The sequence below is a fragment of the Macaca fascicularis genome, chromosome 14 (genome assembly GCF_037993035.2).
Source record: "Macaca fascicularis isolate 582-1 chromosome 14, T2T-MFA8v1.1".
NCBI lineage: Eukaryota > Metazoa > Chordata > Mammalia > Primates > Cercopithecidae > Macaca > Macaca fascicularis.
Genome location: NC_088388.1, coordinates 58,821,777 through 58,845,771, shown reverse-complemented (window position 1 = coordinate 58,845,771; position 23,995 = coordinate 58,821,777). Strand labels below are relative to the sequence as shown.

General features: G+C 37.1%; 1 protein-coding gene across 1 annotated transcript in view; it reads left to right on the top strand.

The window, feature by feature from the left end:
- Positions 1–23,040, top strand: part of NLRP14 (NLR family pyrin domain containing 14) — a 44,553-nt gene extending 21,513 nt beyond the window's left edge. The window contains exons 7-12 of the mRNA XM_005578755.5: positions 8,571–8,741; positions 9,167–9,337; positions 10,800–10,970; positions 13,432–13,602; positions 21,271–21,441; positions 22,158–23,040. Of these exons, the coding sequence (XP_005578812.3) occupies positions 8,571–8,741; positions 9,167–9,337; positions 10,800–10,970; positions 13,432–13,602; positions 21,271–21,441; positions 22,158–22,293 (991 nt within the window). The 3' untranslated portion in view covers positions 22,294–23,040. The remainder of the gene's footprint in view (positions 1–8,570; positions 8,742–9,166; positions 9,338–10,799; positions 10,971–13,431; positions 13,603–21,270; positions 21,442–22,157) is intronic.
- The last annotated feature ends 955 nt before the right edge of the window (positions 23,041–23,995 follow it).

The following is a 23,995-nucleotide window of genomic DNA, read 5'->3' as shown; positions in this document are numbered from 1 at the left end:
AGGAACTTGCCTGAGAATGGCAAATATCCACAGCTGTGTCTCATTATCAACTAGCGTGAAATATTACTTAACAGGTAGATAGCATATGGACCAATAGAAATTTTTGCTTTTTCGGGAGTGAGGAACCTTTGTGACTCATTACAGTTGTTTATAATCATGAAGTGTCTAATGAGTCATCATAAATGTAAACAGAATTTGGAGAAATGAGAATATACACTTTAAAACCGAGGTTCTGCCACCTGGGCAGACTACCCAGCAAGCAGAGATTAAACTACCAGTCTTCTTCTCCATTCAAAATGTTTCTTTTATTCATTAATAAACCATGATATATATAGTATACACAGCTTCATAATCATACCAAATAAAGTTTAAGTGAAATATCCTTTAAAGGTTGAGATCATAACGTTTTGAACAGAAATAATATGGATTATAAGGCAATATATTGATTTTTGCTGTCTTTATTTTAATATGAAGAACAAATTCTGTGGTAAGACAGTAATTTATTTTCCCACTTTGAAATTAAACCTCTCTAGAAACATTTAGATAAACTGTGAACTAATCTTTAAAATACTATATTACTTCAACATTTCAAAATCAGTAAGTTTGGAAACTGTATTTAAGTTAATATTAGGAATAATATAACCACTGTTGATAACTAACAATATAGCCAAACAATGCGATACCTCAAAACTTGACCACTTGACCCAGATAGTATAAAATATTTATAATCTTGGCTGATTCCCAGATTTATAAGCTTCTGGTTTATAAGATGCTGGTCATTTATTTAACTCATTTAACTCATATCTATATCTATATCTATAGTTATAGCTATATATAGCTATATATATACACTTTAAAATATAAGTGTAAGTAATATGTCCACAGGAGAATTGTAGGATACTTAGGAAATGCTTTAATTTAGATTTCTCATTAAAGAAATGTAGAACATTTTGTGATCTCAAAAGCTATCATTTGTATTTTTTTCTGAGAGGATTTTGCATTTTTTTACTTTCACTTTTGTATTTTCAATTTTTGTAGATACATAGTAGGTGTGTATACTTATGGGTCACATGCAATATTTTGATACAAGCATGCAATGCATAATAATCACATCAAGGTAAATGGGGTATCTATCACCTCAAGCATTTATCCTTTGTATTAAATAATCCAAGTATACTCTTTTAGTTATTTTAAAATGTACAATTATTTTTTACTATAGTCACCCTGTTGTCCTAGCAAATACTCAGTCTTATTCATTATTTCTAACTATTTTTTGTACCCATTAACCATCCCCTCTTCCCCTCTTTCCCCCACTACCCTTCCTAGCCTCTAATAACCACCATTCTACTCTCTGTCTCCATGAGTTCAATTATTTTCATTTTTCACTCCCACAAATAAGAACATGGAAAGTTTGTCTTTCTGTGCCTGGCTTATTTTGCTTAATATAATGATCTTCAGTTCTATCCATGTTGTTGCAAATGACAGTATCTCATTCTTTTTTATGGCTGAATAGTACTCCATTGTGTATATGTACCACATTTTCTTTATCCATTCACCTTTTGATGGACATTTAGGTTGCTTCCAAATCTTGGCTATTGTGAATAGTGCTGCAGTAAACGTGGGAGTGCAGATATCTCTTCAATACACTGATTTTCTTTCTTTTGGGTATATACTCCACAGTGGAATTGTTGGATCATACGGTAGCTCTAGTTTTTTTTTTTTTTTTTTTTTTTTTTTTGAGGAACCTCCAAATTGTTCTCCTTAATAGCTGTGTCAATTTGCACTGCTACTAACAGTGTAAGAGGGTTCCCTTTTCTCCACAACCTCACCAGTATTTGTTATTGACTGACTTTTGGATAGGTCATTTTTGCTGGAGTGAAGTAATTTCTTGTAGTTTTTTTTTTTTTTTTGAGACGGAGTCTGCCTCTGTCGCCCAGGCTGGAGTGCAGTGGCCAGATCTCCGCTCACTGCAAGCTCCGCCTCCCGGGTTCGCGCAATTCTCCTGCCTCAGCCTCCTGAGCAGCTGGAACTACAGGCGCCCGCCACCTCGCCCGGCTTTTTTTTTTTTTTTTTTTTTTTTTTTTTGTATTTTTAGTAGAGACGGGGTTTCACCGTGTTAGCCAGGATGGTCTCGATCTCCTGACCTCGTGATCCGCCCGTCTCGGCCTCCCAAAGTGCTGGGATTACAGGCTTGAGCCACCGCGCCCGGCCTCTTGTAGTTTTGATTTACATTTCTCTGATGATTAATGATGGTGAGCACCTTCGCAGATGCCATTTGTATGTCTTCTTTTGAGAAATGTCGATTCAGATCTTTTGCGCATTTTTAATTGGATAATTAGATTTTTTTCCTGTAGTGTTGTTTGAGCTCCTTGTATAATATATTCTCATTATTAACCCTTTGTCAAATGGGTAGTTTGCACATATTTTCTTCCATTTTGTGGGTTGTCCGTTCACTTTGTTGGTTGTTTCTTTTGCTGTGCAGAAGCTTTTTAACCTGATATTATCCCATTTGTCCATTTTTGCTTTGGTTGCCTATGCTTGTGGGGTATTACTCAAGAAATCATTGACCAATCCAATGTCCTGGAGCATTTCCCCTATGTTTTATTTTAATAGTTAAATAGTTTGAAGTCTTAGATTGAAGTCTTTAATCTATTTTGGTTTGATTTTTGTATATGTTGATAGATAGAAGTCTAGTGTCCTTCTTTTACATATGAATATCCAGTTTTCCCAGCACCATTTACTAAAGAGACTGTCCTTTCTGCCATGTATGTTCTTGGCACCTTTGTCAAAAACGACTCCACTGTAGATGTGTAGGTTTATCTCTGCATGTTGTATTTTTATTTCTCATTGTGGTAAAATCAAAATCTCAAATTACAGAGCCAATCAGTTTATCTAATGATTCACCTTGATTTAGAATAGGCACATGAAGCCTATCCTGTTAGTGGAAATGGTCCTTCTCTTGGAAATATCATTCCTCTGTCACCTGCAGTACATTTATATTGATCCTTAGAAACAAACAGGTCCTGAAACCATATAGCTTCAGCAACAACTCTCCTGTTATCTCTTAATTTCTAATACATATCAGAAAAATAATCTCATACTCAAAAAACAAAAATAAATTATGAAGTTCTTGAGAAACCTGGAAATTACACAGCAAACATTTTCAGAAGGGAAAAATACATTTACATGGCTTCTCTGAGTTCCTGGGAGTTCATCTTCAGGAGTAGCAGTTCCTCTTTACTGAGGAATGACCCCTTTTTCAGGTAATGGCAGTTTTCTGATTCTTGTTTGCTAGCAGGACAGGAGAACTTACTCCAACAGGGCTCAACTCATAAAGAAAGCTCCAGTGTCTTGCATCATTTAAAATCCTACCCTGGCCAACTCTCAAACCAAGAGCATATTCCAGGTAGATGGAACATGGGTTCTCTAAGTCGACAGCATCCGTACCATCTTACGGACCTATACCCAATAACAGCCGGTCAGTGCTACAGACAGCAAGCAATAAGGACAACAAAAACATTCATAACTTGCTTACTTTTAAGGAGCTTTGGGCTTTGGAAATTTTTAGCCAAGGGTGTCATTTTGGTAGCACTATTAAGAGGAAGTTGTGCAGGCTCCTAAGAAGGACCTAAATATAAGTGATAAGCTAATTTGTCTCCCATTTTGCTGGCTTATATTTAGGGGTCAGTTTGGAGCCATAATCCTCAGCTTTTGGCTTCCCTTTTGATTGAATCACTGGTGATTGATGTTACATATTAATACAGGTGAGAAAAAAACCTCCAAACTCTAGAAAATTAGGAAAGGGTTATATTTTTTATTACTTTATACATGTGAGAGGAGAATGTTAATGATTTTTTTCTGATTTGAAAAAATCTTTTCAATATTTGTAAAATTTAGGAATTCAGAAATACCAATGTGAATATTACACCAGTGACACAAAGTAAGACAACTGATAAAAAGTACAGACTTAATAGTAGGTAAGGGTTGTTTTCACAAGGCATAGCAATAATTTCTAAAGTCCAGGTCTCTTATAAGATTTCATTATTACAATAAAACAAAATTATCCTTATAAAAGATTTTCTGATTTATAATACTCTCTGCTTTTCTTTGCAGCTGCAGGGGAAAGAGGGAACATTTTGTTTTAATGAGGCTAATATTTCATACATAAAGAGTTAAGCAGTCCCATAGCTGAAATTCTATTACCACTAATACAAAAAAAAAAAACCTCAAGAAACTCATAACATGGGAAGGATAACAGAAAATGAACTACCAACTATTTAATAATTGTATCTATAGTTAGAAACTTTTTGTTTTGTTTTGTTTTGTTTTTTATTATTATACTTTAAGTTCTAGGGTACATGTGCATAACGTGCAGGTTTGTTACATATGTATACTTGTGCCATGTAGGCGTGCTGCACCCATCAACTCATCAGCACCCATCAACTCGTCATTTACATCAGGTATAACTCCCAATGCAATCCCTCCCCCCTCCCCCCTCCCCATGATAGGCCCTGGTGTGTGATGTTCCCCTTCCCGAGTCCAAGTGATCTCATTGTTCAGTTCCCACCTATGAGTGAGAACATGCAGTGTTTGGTTTTCTGTTCTTGCGATAGTTTGCTGAGAATGATGATTTCCAGCTGCATCCATGTCCTTACAAAGGACATGAACTCATCCTTTTTTATGGCTGCATAGTATTCCATGGTGTATATGTGCCACATTTTCTTAATCCAGTCTGTCACTGATGGACATTTGGGTTGATTCCAAGTCTTTGCTATTGTGAATAGTGCCGCAATAAACATACGTGTGCATGTGTCTTTATAGCAGCACGATTTATAATCCTTTGGGTATATACCCAGTAATGGGATGGCTGGGTCATATGGTACTTCTAGTTCTAGATCCTTGAGGAATCGCCATACTGTTTTCCATAATGGTTGAACTAGTTTACAATCCCACCAACAGTGTAAAAGTGTTCCTATTTCTCCACATCCTCTCCAGCACCTGTTGCTTCCTGACTTTTTAATGATTGCCATTCTAACTGGTGTGAGATGGTATCTCATTGTGGTTTTGATTTGCATTTATCTGATGGCAAGTGATGATGAGCATTTTTTCATGTGTCTGTTGGCTGTATGAATGTCTTCTTTTGAGAAGTGTCTGTTCATATCCTTTGCCTACTTTTTGAATGGGGTTGTTTGTTTTTTCTTGTAAATTTGAGTTCTTTGTAGGTTCTGGATATTAGCCCTTTGTCAGATGAGTAGATTGCAAAAATTTTCTCCCATTCTGTAGGTTGCCTGTTCACTCTGATGGTAGTTTCTTTTGCTGTGGAGAAGCTCTTTAGTTTAATTAGATCCCGTTTGTCAATTTTGGCTTTTGTTGCCATTGCTTTTGGTGTTTTAGACATGAAGTCCTTGCCCACGCCTATGTCCTGAATGATATTACCTAGGTTTTCTTCTAGGGTTTATATGGTATTAGGTCTAACATTTAAGTCCCTAATCCATCTTGAATTAATTTTCGTATAAGGAGTAAGGAAAGGATCCAGTTTCAGCTTTCTACTTATGGCTAGCCAATTTTCCCAGCACCATTTATTAAATAGAGAATCCTTTCCCCATTTCTTGTTTTTCTGAGGTTTGTCAAAGATCAGGTGGCTGTAGATGTGTGGTATTATTTCTGAGGACTCTGTTCTGTTCCATTGGTCTATATCTGTGTTTTGGTACCAGTACCATGCTGTTTTGGTTACTGTAGCCTTGTAGTATAGTATGAAGTCAGTCAGCATGATGCCTCCAGCTTTGTTCTTTTGGCTTAGGATTGTCTTGGCAATGCAGGCTCTTTTTTGGTTCCATATGAACTTTAAAGCAGTTTTTTCCAATTCTGTGAAGAACCTCATTGGTAGCTTGATGGGGATGGCACTGAATCTATAAATTACCTTGGGCAGTATGGCCATTTTCACGATATTAATTCTTCCTATCCATGAGCATGGTATGTTCTTCCATTTGTTTGTGTCTTCTTTTATTTCACTGAGCAGTGGCTTGTAGTTCTCCTTGAAGAGGTCCTTTACATCCCTTGTAAGTTGGATTCCTAGGTATTTTATTCACTTTGAAGCAATTGTGAATGGAAGTTCATTCATGATTTGGCTCTCTGTTTGTCTGTTACTGGTGTATAAGAATGATATTCAATCGCCGATCCTCTTTCTTCCAGTTGATCGAGTCGGTTACTGAAGCTTGTGCATTTGTCACGTATTTCTCGTGTCATGGTTTTCATCTCTGTCAGTTCGTTTATGGCCTTCTCTGCATTAATTATTCTAGTTATCAATTCTTCCACTCTTTTTTCAAGATTTTTAGTTTCTTTGTGCTGGGTACATAATTCCTCCTTTAGCTCTGAGAAGTTTGATGGACTGGAGGCTTCTTCTCTCACCTCGTCAAAGTCATTCTCCGTCCAGCTTTGATCCATTGCTGGCGATGAGCTGCATTCCTTTGCAGGGGGAGATGCGCTCTTATTTTTTGAATTTCCAGCTTTTCTGCCCTGCTTTTTCCCCATCTTTGTGGTTTTATCTGCCTCTGGTCTTTGATGTTGGTGACATACTGATGGGGTTTTGGTGTGGGTGTCCTTCCTGTTTGTTAGTTTTCCTTCTAACAGTCAGGACCTTCAGCTGTAGGTCTGTTGGAGATTTCTTGAGGTCCACTCCAGACCCTGTTTGCCTGGGTATCAGCAGCAGAGGCTGCAGAAGATAGAATATTGCTGAACAGCGAGTGTACCTGTCTGATTCTTGCTTTGGAAGTTTCCTCTCAGGGGTGTACTCTACCGTGTGAGGTGTGGGGTGTCGGTCTGCCCCAGTGGGGGATGTCTCCCAGTTAGGCTACTCAGGGGTCGTGGACCCACTTAAGCAGGCAGTCTGTCCATTCTCAGATCTCAACCTCCATGTTGGGAGATCCACTGCTCTCTTCAAAGCTGTCAGACAGAGTCGTTTGTGTCTGCAGAGGTTTCAGCTGCTTTTTTTTTGTTGTTGTTGTTGTTTAGCTGTGCCCTGTCCCCAGAGGTGGAGTCTACAGAGACAGGCAGGACTCCTTGAGCTGCTGTGAGCTCCACCCAGTTCAAGCTTCCCAGTGGCTTTATCTACTTAAGCCTCAGCATGGCGGGCGCCCCTCCCCCAGCCTCGCTGCTGCCTTGCAGTTAGATGGCAGACTGCTGTGCTAGCAATTTGGGAGTCTCCGTGGGGGTGGGACCCTCTTGGCCAGGTGTGGGATATAATCTCCTGGTGTGTCCGTTTGCTAAGATCCTTGGTAGAGCACAGTATTGGGGTGGGAGTTACCCGATTTTCCAGGTGTTGTGTGTCTCAGTTCCCCTGGCTAGGAAAAGGGATTCCCTTCCCCCTTGAGCTTCCCAGGTGAGGCGATGCCTCGCCCTGCTTCAGCTCTGGCTGGTCAGGCTGCAGCAGCTGACCAGCATGGACTGTCCTGCACTCCCTAGTGAGATGAACCCAGTACCTCAGTTGAAAATGCAGAAATCACCTGTGTTCTGTGTCACTCGCACTGGGAGTTGGAGACTGGAGCTGTTCCTATTTGGCCATCTTACTCCGTGTCTAGAAACTTCTAAAAATGTTTTCGGTACCATTTTTGCTTCATAAGTGGTATATATTTTCTTTCATTTTTCTTTCTGTACATTTATGTCCAGAAACTTCCAAGTACTATTGCCTGTTTTTAACTTAAGGTGATTATTAGTTATGGGTTGGTGCAAAAGTAATTGTGGTTTTTGGGCAAGCTGAGCTTTTTCAGCCTTAGGCTATGTTCTAGGTCATCCATTAAGATCTAATTCTGGGCTTAGGAGGAAGCTTCTCCTGTTCCTTCCTCTATATATCCTGATTTTGATGAAAAGAAACAATTCTTGAGTGACTCAAGTTGGTAAGTCCTTGATTAAAGGGAATACCCAGAGAAATTCCAAATATCAGAAATGCTGCTGCTGCTGCCTGACTCATTACAATGGGTTAGTATTACTCCCAACCATGTACAAGGCACAAGTTGTCTCTAAATATGAGTCTCTCTACATGTGCTTTTTCTGTTTCTCTTAATCTTTAGAAATAGTTTTGTTTTATTTATGATTTACGTATTGTTTTTCACTCTTAAGGACTAGATTCCTCAGAAAACATGGGCTCATGGATAAATGAGCTCACGGGAGACACAGCTTTTGCTCCCAACTTCCTATCTATTTCTGTTCTGTTTCAGAAGTCAGAGTATAGAAGAATACACTCATCCTTCAAGCCATATCTTCCAAGTTGTAGTTAGAGGAAATTCCTCCCAGACTAAAAACTATTATCATTTAAAGATATTTTTGAATGCTCTCAAATATATTTTTATAGGGAATTAAGGGGGTGGGAATGTGATAAACAATCTCTTTCCCTTCCCTCCTTAACTCTGTCAGAGCCTTATGCTTTAGTTAAACAACTTTTTTCCGTGTAGAGAAGTTGGATTTTCAGGCAAGATCCCAAAGATTAGGAAACTTCCTACCTTTGGGCTCGGTGGGTGTTGGTTGTACTACTTCTCTAAGGATGGTCATTCTTGTCTTTCTGTGTTGTTTTCCAGGTTGGAATCCTGCAACCTAACTGTATTTTGTTGTCTAAGTATATTTAATGTTCTCATCAGAAGCCAGAGCCTGATATTTCTGAATCTGTCAACCAATAATCTGTTGGACGATGGAGTACAGCTTTTGTGTGAGGCCTTAAGACATCCAAAGTGTTATCTAGAGAGACTGTCGTGAGTGTTTTTGTTTTGTTTTCAGTAGAGTCATTTTGCTTGGTTCTGTGTAGCTTAATTATGATCTGAGGGGGGAACTGCTTGGGTCTTGACACTAACTGACTCATTTGTCAATCCTGAATAAGCTCTACATGTATCCCCCTTCTCTTCTTCTACTTCCCTCTCTTTTACTTCACTTTTAGACCTATCTTTTTTTCTGATTGAGCTCTTTACTTTCATTCTTTTCTAAGCTTCCCCTCTCCCCTTCCATGTTTTATATCCTGCAAACAGCTGCAATGGAATTCATAATTTAAATAGGTTTGTTGAGGTTAATTTTATAGTCAAGATATGGGGGTTACAAGCACCACTGATTTCCCTGTGAAGGAGAAGAGAAGCATGAGCTTTGGGAATTGACGGATCCCTTCTCATCTCTGTTTCTTTTTCAGCTTAGAAAGCTGTGGTCTCACAGAGGCTGGCTGTGAGGATCTTTCTTTGGCTCTCATCAGCAATAAAAGACTGACACATTTGTGCTTGGCAGACAATGTCTTAGGAGATGGTGGAGTAAAGTTTATGAGTGATGCCCTGCAACATGCACAGTGTACTCTGCAGAGCCTTGTGTAAGTGTCTTCAAGTTTTATCCTTAATATATATTGTACATTTTGAAATACGTTTAAAATAGTAAAATGTTATGAACACATTCTGTTCCTTGCTTTTTCCCTGTTACCCTTAATGAAGAAGAAGGTGAAAATGATATTAATAATTGACATTTATTGTGTCCTAACTCTACCCTGGATCTTGTGTTAAACATGCTTATTGTGCAAAATAGTATCTAATGCTGTCAAATTGGCCACCCTATTTTGAGGGGCCTCCCTCTACAGATGAGGAATGTGAGCCTTAGGAAGATAATACACCTTGTTTAATATCTCACAAGAAAATGATGAATTCAGAACTAAAGCCTACCACCTATCGTACTCTAGAATCTGAGCTCAGAACAGAAATATAGCACTCTGTTGTATGTCTGAATTACATTGTGATTATTCTGTTCATTTTTGTTAGATAATTTTCTAAACATTGAATTAATAAGCCAAGGTTTTAATTTGATCAAATATGGTTAAGTTGCCTTCCAGACAGATTGTTTATATTTCCAGCAGCAGTCTAGGGACCTGCACTTTAACACCCTCATTGGACATCTATAATCTTTTTGACCTAAATTAATTAAAAAGTTGAAAAGTAACTTTTAAAGTAATTTAAATGTTGAGCATCTTTTCAAGTTGTTTTGATCTTTTATATTTAGGAATTTCCTCTTCATAGGCTGTTTTTTCCTGATGTTTTCTATTATATATGTTATATATTATAGTTATTAATATCACATATACAATATTATTTTATATATATTGCAAACAATTTTCTCAGCATGTTGCTTTATTTCTAACTTTATGGTCATTTTTAGAATAGATAAGTTTAAAATTTTTTGTGATGTCAAATTCTGCCTCACGACTTCAAGAAGTTTTGTCGTAATTGGAAGTACATTTCTTTTTTTTAAAAAAAATACACATATATCGTCTCATACTCTTTATGGTTTACTTTTAACATTTACATGTTAAATTATTCCAGATTTATTTTGTTATAAGGCTTAAACTTATTTTTCCCCATATATCAGATCTATTGCACAAAAGCAATAATGGCATAATACGCATTTTCCTTACTGTTTGAAAATGCCGCTTCTATTACGTACAAAGAGTACTTACCTTATTATGACTACTCTTATTCTACTCCATTTGTCTGTTCTTCTAGTCCATGGAGATACTTCTGCAGTAGAGTACTATGTATATGTGTAATGTAATGAGATTAGCATTTGATTTATTGTAAGAAAAATGCTGAAGAATATGAGTCTAGTTTGTAGCCCAATTTGATGTAAATCTGTTTCCCAAGTGAGACAGGCTGACAGTGAGGGTGTTTCATCTGAAATGGAATGTTGACAAATAGATAAGGGATCAAATCATGAAATCTTTTCAAAGAGAGAAATCTCTGGACAGTACTGCAGTAATTCCATCTTTCTTCACATTGTCCTTCCTGTAGGCTGAGGCATTGCCATTTCACTTCACTTAGCAGTGAATATCTGTCAACTTCCCTTCTACACAACAAGAGCCTGACGCATCTGGATCTAGGATCAAACTGGCTACAAGACAATGGAATGAAGCTTCTGTGTGATGTCTTTCGGCATCCAAGCTGTAATCTTCAGGACTTGGAGTAGGTTTTCTGTTGCTTTCCTTTTGTGTAGTTTCAACAACAGTGTCTGGGAGATACTGAAAGAAAGGCTGAGAACCGAGTATCTGTCAGAGAAAAGAATATACAGCTGATTTTCCCTCTCTCTTCTGCCTGAGACAAGCTGGGGAAGTCTGCTCATCAGATTTGTAAAAATAATTACCATAGTAATTCTAATAAACTTTCCTCAGGTAATAAGGACCAGAGGCATCAGGCTGAACAGTGGCCATTTTATTCTTTCCTTGGTTGTGCCCCAGTGAATCTACTGTGTGTCTTCTACTTTTAATCCAGAAGCTGAAATTGTTCTCTACTAGTTTTTCTCTTAGATTTATGTTTAAACTCAGGTTTATAATTAGGTCGACTTCCAAATAAATTGGGAAGGGGATTTTTACAACATCCTACATTCCACTGCTGAACAGCAGCCATTTTATTCTTTCCTTGGTTGTGCCCCAGTGAATCTACTGTGTGTCCTTTACTTTTAATCCAGAGCTGAAATTTTTCTCTACTAGTTTTTCTCTTAGATTTATATTTAAACTCAGGTTTATAATTAGGTCGACTTCCAAAGAAATTGGGAAGGGGATTTTTACAACATCCTACATTCCACTGCTGAACAGTAGCCATTTTATTCTTTCCTTGGTTGTGCCCCAGTGAATCTACTGTGTGTCCTCTACTTTTATCCATGAAGTTGAAATTGTGATCTACTAGTTTTTCTTTTAGATTTATATTTAAACTCAGGTTATAATTAAGTAAACTTGCAAATAAATGGAAAGGGGATTTTTAACAATGTCCTACACATTTTTAAACTCCAACTATTTTCATTAATATTATGTTTTCTCAGTCTGTGAGCAGGTATACATACATATGAATTGCATGTGTATACATAATTTTGATTGCTGTATGGATATGATTTGGGGTTTCCTTTTCACTTGACAGTATTTCGAAATACATTTATCAAGGTGTGCATGCTGAGAATAAAGAAGAAATACATTTAAATACTTATTTCAAATTATCTTCTTGATTATTTTAATGACTGTATGGTATTTTGTATTTCATTGCATAAATACTTTGGCCGGCATGAATCAAGACAGAGGCATCACTTAGCAATCTCAGCTCCCTTTCCTACCAGGGCCTCCCAAGTGACCAGTAACTTTTGTGAGTCATTAAGGGTCTAACCCCAGCATAGTTTTTCAGATCTGTAAAGTCAAGCTCTTTGGTAGACCAAGAAGTATTTGTCTTGACCAGACTGACTCATGATAACTAAACTTCCAAATGAGTTTAATAGTTTAATGTGACAACTCTAAACACAAAGGCAATTACACCATAGGGTCCAATCAATACCTTTACTTACTTTAGGAAAGTGTAGATGATATGGGTTATTTTGTGATTCTCTGATTCTCTGGAATTTCGTTCATCATTATTCAACTGGAAGACAAAGATTTACTTAATGGATGTTGTTAAATCCAATGTCTTCATTTAACTACAGAGATACAATTTCTAAGTGACCTATATACTCAAGGTCTTTGCTAGCCAACTTTCTCTCCTTAGCAATGCTGTAAACAATGCTGTACTTGCTTAGTTACCTTCCAAAGCCTCTATGCAGACCATGTCAATTCTCTTAACCAATATTTTCAACCAATATGAACTAGATGCTAAGGAAACTAAAAGTCACTGAGGTGATGCTTTTGTCCCCAAATAACATAAAATGCTGATTACAGGGAAATAAATATAAAGCAAATTACAATATATTCCATACATTGTTATAAGGATATGACAACACTCTCAGGGATTAAGGTTGGGACTTCTCAGTGGAGACAGAGTTACTTTAGGCTAGAAAAATGACGAAGATTCTGTTATGTGGGGATATGCTAAACAGAAGGAAAGGAGAGAGAATAGAAGAGAAACAACAACAAATATGGTTTAGTTGGAGAAAAATTCATGTGTGTGGTTAGAAAATACTGTGGGGACAAAGTATGGAAAGAGAAAGCTTGAGGTCAGATTGTGAGTGCTCTTGAATACCACGCAAAGGACCTGGAATAAATATCTTTTTATATGTAGCTTTCTTCTTTGAAGATAATACTTTGAGATGGATTCCAGGAAACTTTTTTCACTTAAAGATATATTAAAAACTGAAAGCACAGAGATCTATTGGTTCCTTGGGAAGGCTTATATTTATTTTTTTTAACTATTGGTAAAAATAAATGTTTATACCCTTGATTTTTAAAGCTCTGTAGATAACAACCTGTTTGTGGAAGACAACAGTTTTACCTGCTGGTTTCTTCTGCTCATTAAGAAATCCCATCTGTTTTTACTGATAAATTAGACTCTCCCATGTATGTCCTGGATTGTAGATAGAAAAGAGGTTCAAATACCTGGGTGTATCTCCTAGGAGGAAACTTATTAAGCCTCACAACGGAAGGATTCACTTTTCCTATTGTAATTCTTACAGATTGATGGGCTGTGTTCTCACTAATGCATGTTGTCTGGATCTGGCTTCTGTTATTGTATACAACCCAAACCTGAGGAGCCTGGACCTTGGGAACAACAATTTGCAGGATGATGGAATGAAAATTCTATGTGACGCTTTGAGATATCCAAACTGTAACATTCAGAGGCTCGGGTGAGTTCATAGTTTTCTTTTAAGAAAATGATGCCTATTTGGTAGCTAGTATAGCTAGAAGATAATTAGTGTATGGAGAGAGGATACAAACTAAATGGGGCTAGAAGGTAAGTTACTCTCAGAAAAAAGAATCTAAATTTCAAATAAGTGGATCAATGTACTGCATGTTCTTTACTATAGAAGCCATATTTCACATTTCTTTGTGTCCCCTTTAGTACTTTGGACAGATGCTTAGTACCCAAGTGGTACCTGGTTTGGGTCTTCCATGTTCTATCATTCGTCAGATAGTCCACTTGTCTTTGAATTAATTTTTTATTAAATTGAAGATTTTTACTAATTATCTTCTATCTGTAAAATGCTATGTTCTTAAAGAGCTTGTAATCTAATAAAATCACATTCTGTGTTGTGGACATTTCTTATGTTCAATTCTGTATTTAGATTTTTGTTTAATTTTGAACTGATACTGGCTAGTACATTTTCACTTATACAACATGAATTATTGACCTCAGGGTCAAGAATTGTGCTCTGTGTGTGGGAAGCTCAGACATAATGACATATGTCATCCTTTAGAAATTTAACAGTCTTCCAGAGATATCTCCCCTGACTCTTCCAAGAAAATGAAGCTTTTATGTTTTCATTGACTATATATTTTTATAATAGCAATGATGATGATGTAACTGTTAGGTCTGAGATTTAATTTTATCCTACTTACAACCTAATAAATTCACCTGTTACTGTTTCATGGATGCTGGCCAAAAAACAAAACCAAACTCACAAGACTCTTATCAGAGACAAAGGACTTTATTGCTTGTAGCAGAGCAAAGCATGAGTATTAGCATGTTTGTGTCAGTTCCTTTTGTCTCCAAAGTCTCACAGGGCTGATGAAGAGGGTCCAGATGGAAGAGGGTCCAGATGGAGATTGAGAGACCCAGGATTTTACAGGAGGCAGTAATAAGCCTGCTCTTTGTCCCTCAAGGTTGCTCATTACAAACACAACCCTGGAAAATGGCCAAGGTAAACAGTTGTCAGGGCCTTCCATTTTTGTTAGCAAACATGTAGGGGAGAGAAAGACCTATGGAAGAATATCTCCCCAAAATGTCTACCCCTTGTTTCTACACAGTGAAATCTTGGCTTCTGGTGAATTTTCACATGAATATGCTACTCCACTGGCCACTCTGATTAACAGAGATTGGGACCAAATCTGTTCAATTAATCTCATCTACCATTTAATTAAGGCCACTAATAACAAAACTCCAAGCATGGGATGAGGCCAATGTGTAGTATTGATTTCAAACATTCCCACAGGGGTCTGACTCAGTCAACTGAGTAAGTTCCAGGAAGGACTACTAGGTCTTTTATGCATTAGAACTCATACAAGGGAGTCTAAAATGACCTACCATTCTTTGATGTCACTGGCAATAAATAAATAAAGATTGGCCAAAAGCAGTCCTCCTCCCCAGTAAAGAGACAGTTAGCAGTCCGCTCTTCCCCACAAGCAAACACGTAACTGAAAGTAGAGGTCACTCTAATTTTCGATTTGCTGTTATATTTTATTTGGTTAGCCATTGCACTAGTTTGATTAAGCCAGGTGAGCAGTCTCACTGGTAGTTGTAGCTGTCTCATTCTCATACATGGTATATTCCAAGGCTGTTCTGGCATCAAGAGAAGCTTGCAGATTTGTATCGAATTGAAACAAGGTTGTGCTAGTGATTGTATTTGTATACATATGATAAGGCTCCATATTGGGAGGCTGCTATTGATGGCATCAGGCACAGCAAAGTAGTTCAGGACCTGCTATGTCTATATTAGATTTTCTGTTTTCATAGTGTATAGACAGGCATAACAAACCAGGTTGTAGGTCAGTCTGTTAGCTGCAGTTGCTGCATAGACTCCATGGACCACATAATTATTTTGCCAGGCTGAAGTTTTGGATCTAGGTGAAAAAATAGAGCATGAATTGTTCTCCTCACTCGCCACACCTCCAGGTTCTAAGGTGTTCCATTCCAAATATTGTTGCTGCTCTTCCCCTACACCGATGAAATCAGTTTGTCCCATCCTAGTGGCTAGAACTTCATCTATTCTCCAATTATCCTTTACTTGCATGGAGACCTTCGGTCTGGAGGAATCATACAAATGGGAGAGAAAAACATCTTTACAATATTTACAGAAACCCATTATATCTTATACATTATATTCTAATTCTATATTATCTCTGAAATATCAAAGGCAAATTATGAAGCTTTGGAGCCTCTAATCTACCTTTTAAAAATATAGGTAGATGTAACGTTCTATTTTATAATTTTCCTATATACTCATTTTTTTTTCCAGCAAAAGGTATTGAAATTTTTCTCCCCTCTGCTTGGTAGGGACATCTTTGTTATAAACCACATTTTCATTGGTGCATGGATCTGTTCCTGGGTTCTGTTTTCTCTTCCACTGACCTGTTTGTAATTCCCAGTTCTAACAATGCTGTCTTAATTAATATAGCTCTATAATAAGCCCTGGTACCTACTACAGCAAGTATTCCCATCTTCCTAAAGAGAATTTTGGCTCTCCTTCCCCTTTACATTGGCAAATAAATTGGAAATATCAACTTATCAAGTTACACACACATGCACTGCCCCCCAACCTACCTATATGTTGGTGTCTTGAATCAAATTGCATTTATTCTATCAGTGAGTCTCCTGATACACCAAAAAGACATATCTCATTTATTTAGGTCTGTAATAAAGCTTAGTAATTTTTTCTTGAGTGGTCTTGTATTTTGTTGCTGGTTAACTTTATTCCAAAGTGCTTGCTATATTTCATGCTGTTGTAAATGATTGTTTTAGTTATTTTTTTCATTGTGTTTATACATAGAAACATAGGATTTTTTAAAAAGTTGGTTTCTTATCCAATAGCCTGCCACATTCTCTTGCTTATTCTAGTTGCTAATTTGTAGATACTTTTGTATTTTCTAGGTATACAATCACATCATTTAGGAATAATACAATATAGTTATTTTTTCTTTTTCTGTTCTTACATTCTTTTTTTTCGTTTTTTATATGCCTTAGTAACTGTTAATATATGTGATATAATGTTAACATGTCTGGGGATAATGAACTATCATATGTTGTTCCCAATGTTTAAAGCACAATTTCAGTGATTCACCAATTTATCAATTTAAGGAAATTGCCTTCTACACCTAATTTGCTAGGAATATTCTTTTTCTTTTTTAAATTATACTTTAAGTTCTGGGATACATGTGCAGAATGTGCAGGTTTGTTACATAGGTATACACGTGCCATGGTGGTTTGCTACACCCATCAACCCATCATCTATATTAGGTATTTCTCCTAATGCTATCCCTCCCCTAGCCTCTCATCCCCCAACAGGCCCTGTTGTGTGATGTTCCCCTCCGTGTGTCCGTGTGGTCTCATTGTTGAACTCCCACCTACAAGTGAGAAGATGGGATGTTGGATTTTCTGTTCCTGTGTTAGTTTGCTGAGAATGATGGTTTCCAGCTTCATCCATGTCCCTGCAAAGGACATTAACTCATCCTTTTCTATGGCTGCATAGTATTCTATGGTGTATATGTGCCACATTTCCTTTATCCAGTCTATCATTGATGGACATTTGAGTTGGCTCCAAGTTTTGGATATTGTGAATAGTGCTGCAATAAACGTATGTGTGCATGTGTCTTTACAGTAGAATGATTTCTAATCCTTTGGGTGTATACCCAGTAATGGGATTGCTGGATCAAATGTTATTTCTGGTTCTAGATGCTTGAGGAATCGCTACACTGTCTTCCACAGTGGTTGAACAAATTTACACTCTCACCAACAGTGTAAAAGTGTTCCTGTTTCTCCACATCCTCTCAAACATCTGTTGTTTCCTGACTTTTTAATGATCACCATTCTAACTGACATGAGATGGTATCTCACTGTGGCTTTGATTTGCATTTCCCTAATGGCCAGTGACAATGAGCTATTTTTCATGTGTTTGTTGGTCACATAAATGTCTTCTTTTAAGAAATATCTGTTCATATCCTTTGCCTACTTTTTTATGGGATTTTTTTTTCTTGTCAATTTGTTTAAATTCCTTGTAGATTTTGAATATTAGCCCTTTGTCAGATGGATAGATTGCAAAAACTTTCTCCCATTATGCAGGTTGCCTGTTCACTCTGATGACAGTTTCTTTTGCTGTACAGAAGTTCTTTAGTTTAATTAGATCCCATTTGTCAATTTTGGCTTTTGTTGCCATTGCTTTTTGTGTTTTAGTCCTGAAGTCTTTGTCCATGCCTATGTCCTGAATGGATTGCCTAGATTTTCTTGTAGGGTTTTCATGGTTTTAGGTTTTACGTTTAAGTCTTTAATCCATCTTGAGTTAATTTTTGTATAATGTGTAAGGAAGGGGTCCAGAGCCTGTTTTCCCAACACCATTTATTTAATAGGGAATCCTTTCCCCATTGCTTGTTTTTGTCAGGTTTGTCAAAGATCGGATAGTTGTACGTGTGTGGTGATATTTCTGAGGCCTCTGTTCTGTTCCATTGGTCTATATATCTGTTTTGGTACCAGTACCTTGCTGTTTTGGTTACTGTAGCCTTGTAGTATAGTTTGAAGTCAGGTAGCATGATGGCTCCAGCTTTGTTCTTTTTGCTTAAGATCGTCTTGACTATACGGGCTCTTTTTTGGTTCCACATGAAATTTAAAGTAGTTTTTTCTAATTCTGTGAAGAAAGTCAATGGTAACTTGATGGGGGATAGCACTGAATCCATAAATTACTTTGAGCAGTGTGGCCATTTTCATGATATTCTTTGTTCCTATCCATAAGCATGGAATGTTTTTCCATTTGTTTGTGTCCTCTGTTATTTCCTTGAGCAGTGGTTTGTAGTTCTCCTTGAAGAGGTCCTTCACATCCCTTGTAAGTTGTATTCCTAGATATTTTATTCTCTTTGTAGCAATTGTGAATGGGAGTTCACTCATGATTTGGCTCTCTGTTATTGGTGTATAGGAATGCTTGTGATTTTTGCACATTGATTTTGTATCCTGAGACTTTGCTAAAGTTGCTTAGCCCTGAAGAATTTTGTCAAATGTGATGAATCACATTGATGTATGCATTATATGAACTTTGCATTTTTGGAATCAAACCAACTTGGACATATCTCCTATGTACATTGTGTAATTTACTTTATTAATGTCAATATTAGTGACAGCATTTAACAATTTTGTTCATAATGGACATAGGTTATAATTTCTTTTGCAGTCTTCATCAAGTTTTTGCATCAAAATTACCATATTTTCATGAGTTCAGGAGTGTTCCTTATCTTTTAGTTTCCTGAGAGAATTTTTGTAAGATTGGAATTACTTCTTCCTTGAATTTTGTAAAAATTTCTGGTAAAGCTGTCTAACCTGGAGTTTCTTTGTGTGTAAAATTTTTGACTTCTGATTCAATTTTTTAAATAATTAGGTTTTCTCTTTCTCATAGAGTAGTTTTGTTAAGTATATACTGTTGATTTTATCTATTTCATCTAAATTTTAAAACTTATTGGCAAGCATCTAATATTTTATTATTTGCTTAACTTCTTAATCATCTATAGTGATATGTTTTTTCTCATTTCTGATATTGAATTTGACCCTTTCTTTATTTTTGTATTCAAAGAACACAACGTTGATCCACTCTGTTGTACATCTGCATTCTGTTTCATTAATTTCTGTTTTTATCTTATTTTTTCTTGTACTTTTGTTGGGTTTATTTTACCATTTGCTAAATTCTCGAGTTGGATGCTTAGACATACATAGTCCCTTTCTTCTTCTCCAACAAAGATATTTAAGGTTACAACTTCCCTTCAAATGACTGCATTAACTTAATCATAAAATTTTGATATTGTATGCAGTATTTTTGTTATTTTTGAGTCCACAACATTTGTAAACTTACCTAGAACTTTTTTCTTCAACTAACAGGTTATTTTTAAACATACTCCTTAATTTTCAAATACGAGGCTTTTCTTTTTATATTCAGTCTGTAGAATTGTTTTCTGAGAACATACTGTGCATGAGTACAGTTCTTTGAAGTTTGTTGTCATTTGCTACATGACTTTTTAAACATACTTAAGAACATGAAAAATTGTTATTTCTAATTTAGTTTTTAGTTTTTCTAAGTACAGGGGGTTTTTCTGTCATGTCTGGCTTTTTTTTTTTCTTTTTTGGGCTGGGGGCGGGGGGCGGGGGAGGAGTGATGAGGTCTTACTCTGTTACCCAAGCTGGTCTTGAATTTCTGGCCTCAAGCTACTCTGTTTCCTTGGCCTCCCAAAGTGCTGGGATTACAGGTGCCAGCTACTGTGCCCAGGCAGTTGCAGTATTCTGTATCAGTGGATTAAGATTATTAATTCTGTTTAAACTATCTAAATTTTAGTGACCTTTTTCCCAGATAACTCAGTTACTGTGAAAAATGTTAAAATTTTCATTAAAATTCTAGATTTGAGTCTTTCACTTTGCAGTTCTGTTCGTTTCTGTCTTCTATATTTTGAGACTGTAATTTGTGACTGAAAATATAAAATGATTATATTTCCTGATGAATTCATGATAACACTTTATGTTTTATGATGCTTTTTCCACTAAGAAAGATTTTGTGTGATATTTACATACCCTGTCTCATAATTAGTGGGACCATCTCTTCATCACATAAATGTGATCACTTAACAAAAAAAAGTTTCGTATGCTCAGCATCTGTATAGGCACTCAGTTGTTCAATGGCCAGGTAAACATAAGGTAAAAATTAGATTCAAATTGTTTAGGAGAATGTTAGATGCAGAAGGTTGAGTTTGACATGCTTCCTCAGTTCATGTATATACTATTATCGGCTTGTGCAGAGGCCCTTGACTGACAGATGGGTGGGTTGGTTAATTTATCTCAATTAGCCATTTTCTTTCCCACCTATAGGCAGCTGACCTAATGTATTCAAAATATGCCATAGAATTGCATTTTTATTTGCATCAATGGCATGATGCTAGAGACCTTATTATGTTTCTTGCTTATTTTATTTTATTTTATTTTTTTGATACTGAGTCTCATTCTGTAGCTCAGGCTGGAGTGCAATGGTACGATCTCAGCTCACTGCAACCTCCACCTCCTGGGTTCAAGCGACTCTCCTCCCTCAGCTTCCCAAGCAGCTGGGATTACAAGTTCATACCACCACCCCCAGCTAATTTTTGTATCTTTAGTAGAGACGAGGTTTCACCATGTTGGCCTTGTCGAACTCCTGACCCCAGGTGATCTGCCCGCCTCAGCCTCCCAAAATGCTGGGATTACAGGCATGAGCCACCATGCCTGGCCTATTCCTTGCTTTTTAAACACTCACTACCAAAATTCCTATATCTAGTTATAGTGATGTATTTTTAGTGATGTTCAAGGATTCAACTGCTTCATAGTATTTTGTAACATGAGAGTATGTTTTATTTATTCCTTAATAATTACGAATTTGTAATTCATGATTTTGGAAGGGATAAGTTCAGCCTGGAAATATCTGGTAATAATGAATATTACAGGTGCTTATAGTCCTTGAATTTATACTGTGCTCATTTTTTAAAGTTTCTGGAATTATCCTCCATTCTGAGTTCACAGATCTCTTGTGGGCTTTGTTGTGTCATCGAATAAATTCATTTTTGTCTTTTGTCTCTCTTCTCTACAGGTTGGAATACTGTGGTTTGACATCTCTCTGCTGTCAAGATCTCTCCTCTGTTCTTATCTGCAACCAAAGACTGATAAAAATGAATCTGACACAGAATACCTTAGGGTATGAAGGAATTATGAAGTTATATAAAGTCCTGAAGTCTCCTAAGTGTAAACTACAAGTTCTAGGGTAAGTCTCCATTAGTTTCTCAGGGGGAGCATTTCCTGTAATGAAGGATTTGGGGAGCCACTCATTTACTACAGGCCTCAGAATCAACCTAATTATGTATCCTTGGGTATTTTCTAGACACTTATTTGTTTTTCTCGCATAGAACACTGAATTTTGAGAGATATAATATAGCACAGTAGTTGAATATTGAGCACCCTGAAACCAGCCTAGATGAGTTTGAATTCTGTCCCTACCACTTACTAAATGTTTAATTAAAGCTAGTCCCCCATTGCTCTTTGTTTTGATTTGCTTATCAGTAAAATGGGTGAAATGATAAAATCTACCTGTAAGGTTATTATGAGCATCTGAGTCAATATAGACCAAGTACTTAGAATGGTGCCTAGCATAACAATAAACAATAAATGTGTTAGTTGTTTTCATTATTATCAGTAGTAGTATTAATTTTGCTTGGATAGCAAAAGGCTCTTGGAGGATCCTTTTTAATTTTAATTGGTTTCTCTTTCTCTTCTGTTAATTTCTTCTATTTTCCTTCAACTGCTGTATCTCCCTCACTATATCTCTCAGTTCCCTTCCCCACTCCTCACCCATGTTATAATATTCTCTCTCTATTTTAACAGAACAGTTTTTTTTTCTCTTGAAATAAATCCTTTACAGAGAAAGTGGAGGGCTGTAGGGAAATTGAATACAGGAAAAGAGATGTTCCCTTGTTTTCTCAGGTTGTGCAAAGAGGCATTTGATGAGGAAGCCCAGAAGCTGCTGGAAGCTGTGGGAGTTAGCAATCCACACTTAATCATTAAGCCAGATTGTAACTATCATAATGAAGAAAATGGGTCTTGGTGGCGGTGTTTCTGATTTGAAGAAACTGACATTCCTTTAAAAATATAAATATAAATACACACATACATAGATACATACCCAGACTTGGGTGCTTAACTTCAGATACTCTATGCCCAGAAATTGTGCACTTGGCAGCTGTCAGATACGCACTTCTCTGTAAAATATCTGTTCTACTTCACACAGTGGTTGAGAGGCTAAAATAAAATAAAAAGCATAAAACTCTCTGAAAAGTATAATATGTTTTTAATTGGATACAGAGCTTAAGAATGCGGATAAGGGAATCCTGGATATGAGGCTGGAGGACACGGACAGGGAAGATCAGTTAAAGTGCCTTGTTTTTTCCTTACTTCCACTGACATGGCTTAGCTCACAGCCTCACTGTCTCTGGCACCTTTTATTAAAATGTGTCTCCATGTGTGTTCTTGGGATCACCAGTGTCAAGATCACTTGGGTATCTGTCTTAAAATGGAGATTCCTGAACCCCACACTAGACTTACCAAATCAGAATGTCTGGGTAAGGGTCCTTGGAAACCAGCATTTTGATAATTTCCCAGGCAAATTATTAAGTATACTAATAGTTGAGAATCACTAATTTCAATAGAAATAGGAGTCTACTTCTACAATGAACACTTTCTATAGCTTATTGTAAAGATAAGGAGGATTAATTTCCTTTAAGGGATTATAAGGTTATTTGGGCTAGAGCTAGAAAGAGTCTTTCATTTGGCAAAAACATGACACAATAAAATTTTTTTGTGTGTGAAAGACTGTTCTGGTTATTTATTGGTTGTATAACAAACTATCCCAAAACTTGGTGGCTTAAAACAATAATGATTTTATTAAATCTCATAACTTGGATTGGAATTCAGAAAGGGCCCAGCTGAGCATTTCTTATACTCCATAAGGTATCACTTGGGGTCCCTTGGTGTTATTCACCTGGCAACCCGATTGCTCTGGAGGTCCCAGATAACTTTTATACGTCTGCTGCCTTGGCAGGGAGGGCTGAAAGGCTGGGTTGAGCCAGACCCCTCTTCCTGTTATCAGCCAGAAGACTAGTGATTCTCAGCAGTTTTGGTCTTTGCCGCCTCAGAGGAAAGAATTCAACTGAGAGGCAGAAGTAGGTTTAAAGCAGAGGCAAAGTTTATTAAAAAAAAGCAAAGTACACTTTAAAGAAATCAAGCAGGCCACTTGAGAGATTCAAGTGCCTCTCTTGATCCTTGGTTTGAGACTTTATACATTGACTCGTCTTCCAGGCTCTTCTCCCCTGCTGATCCTTCCCTTGGGCAGGTTGTTGCTTGATTACCCGTGTGCAGTGGCCTGCCAGCACTTGTGAGGGGTCCCGTGCACAGCGTGTTTACTGAAGTTGTATGCATGCTCCTTTGGGACGACTTTTCCTTACTGGTCATATACAGGAAGGTCATATACAGGTCAAAGTCCACCATCTTGCTCCCCTTTGCACACACTTGATACTTTATCAGGGATTGTGGTTCGCTGGCTCCAGGTGTTTTCTATCTGTTGGAGGACTCCTTTCCCTTCTGGTGGCAGTTGTGGCCACTTATTGTCTCAGAGGGATAGTTTTATGCTCACCTGTCCTTCACCTGATGAGAGCCAGACATTTCTGGGGGCCCTCCCTTGTCCTGTTCATTATCTCAGAGGAAAAGGTTTATGATTGCTTGACTATGGCTCAACCATTGCTTGGCATTCCTGGGGGGCCTCTCTC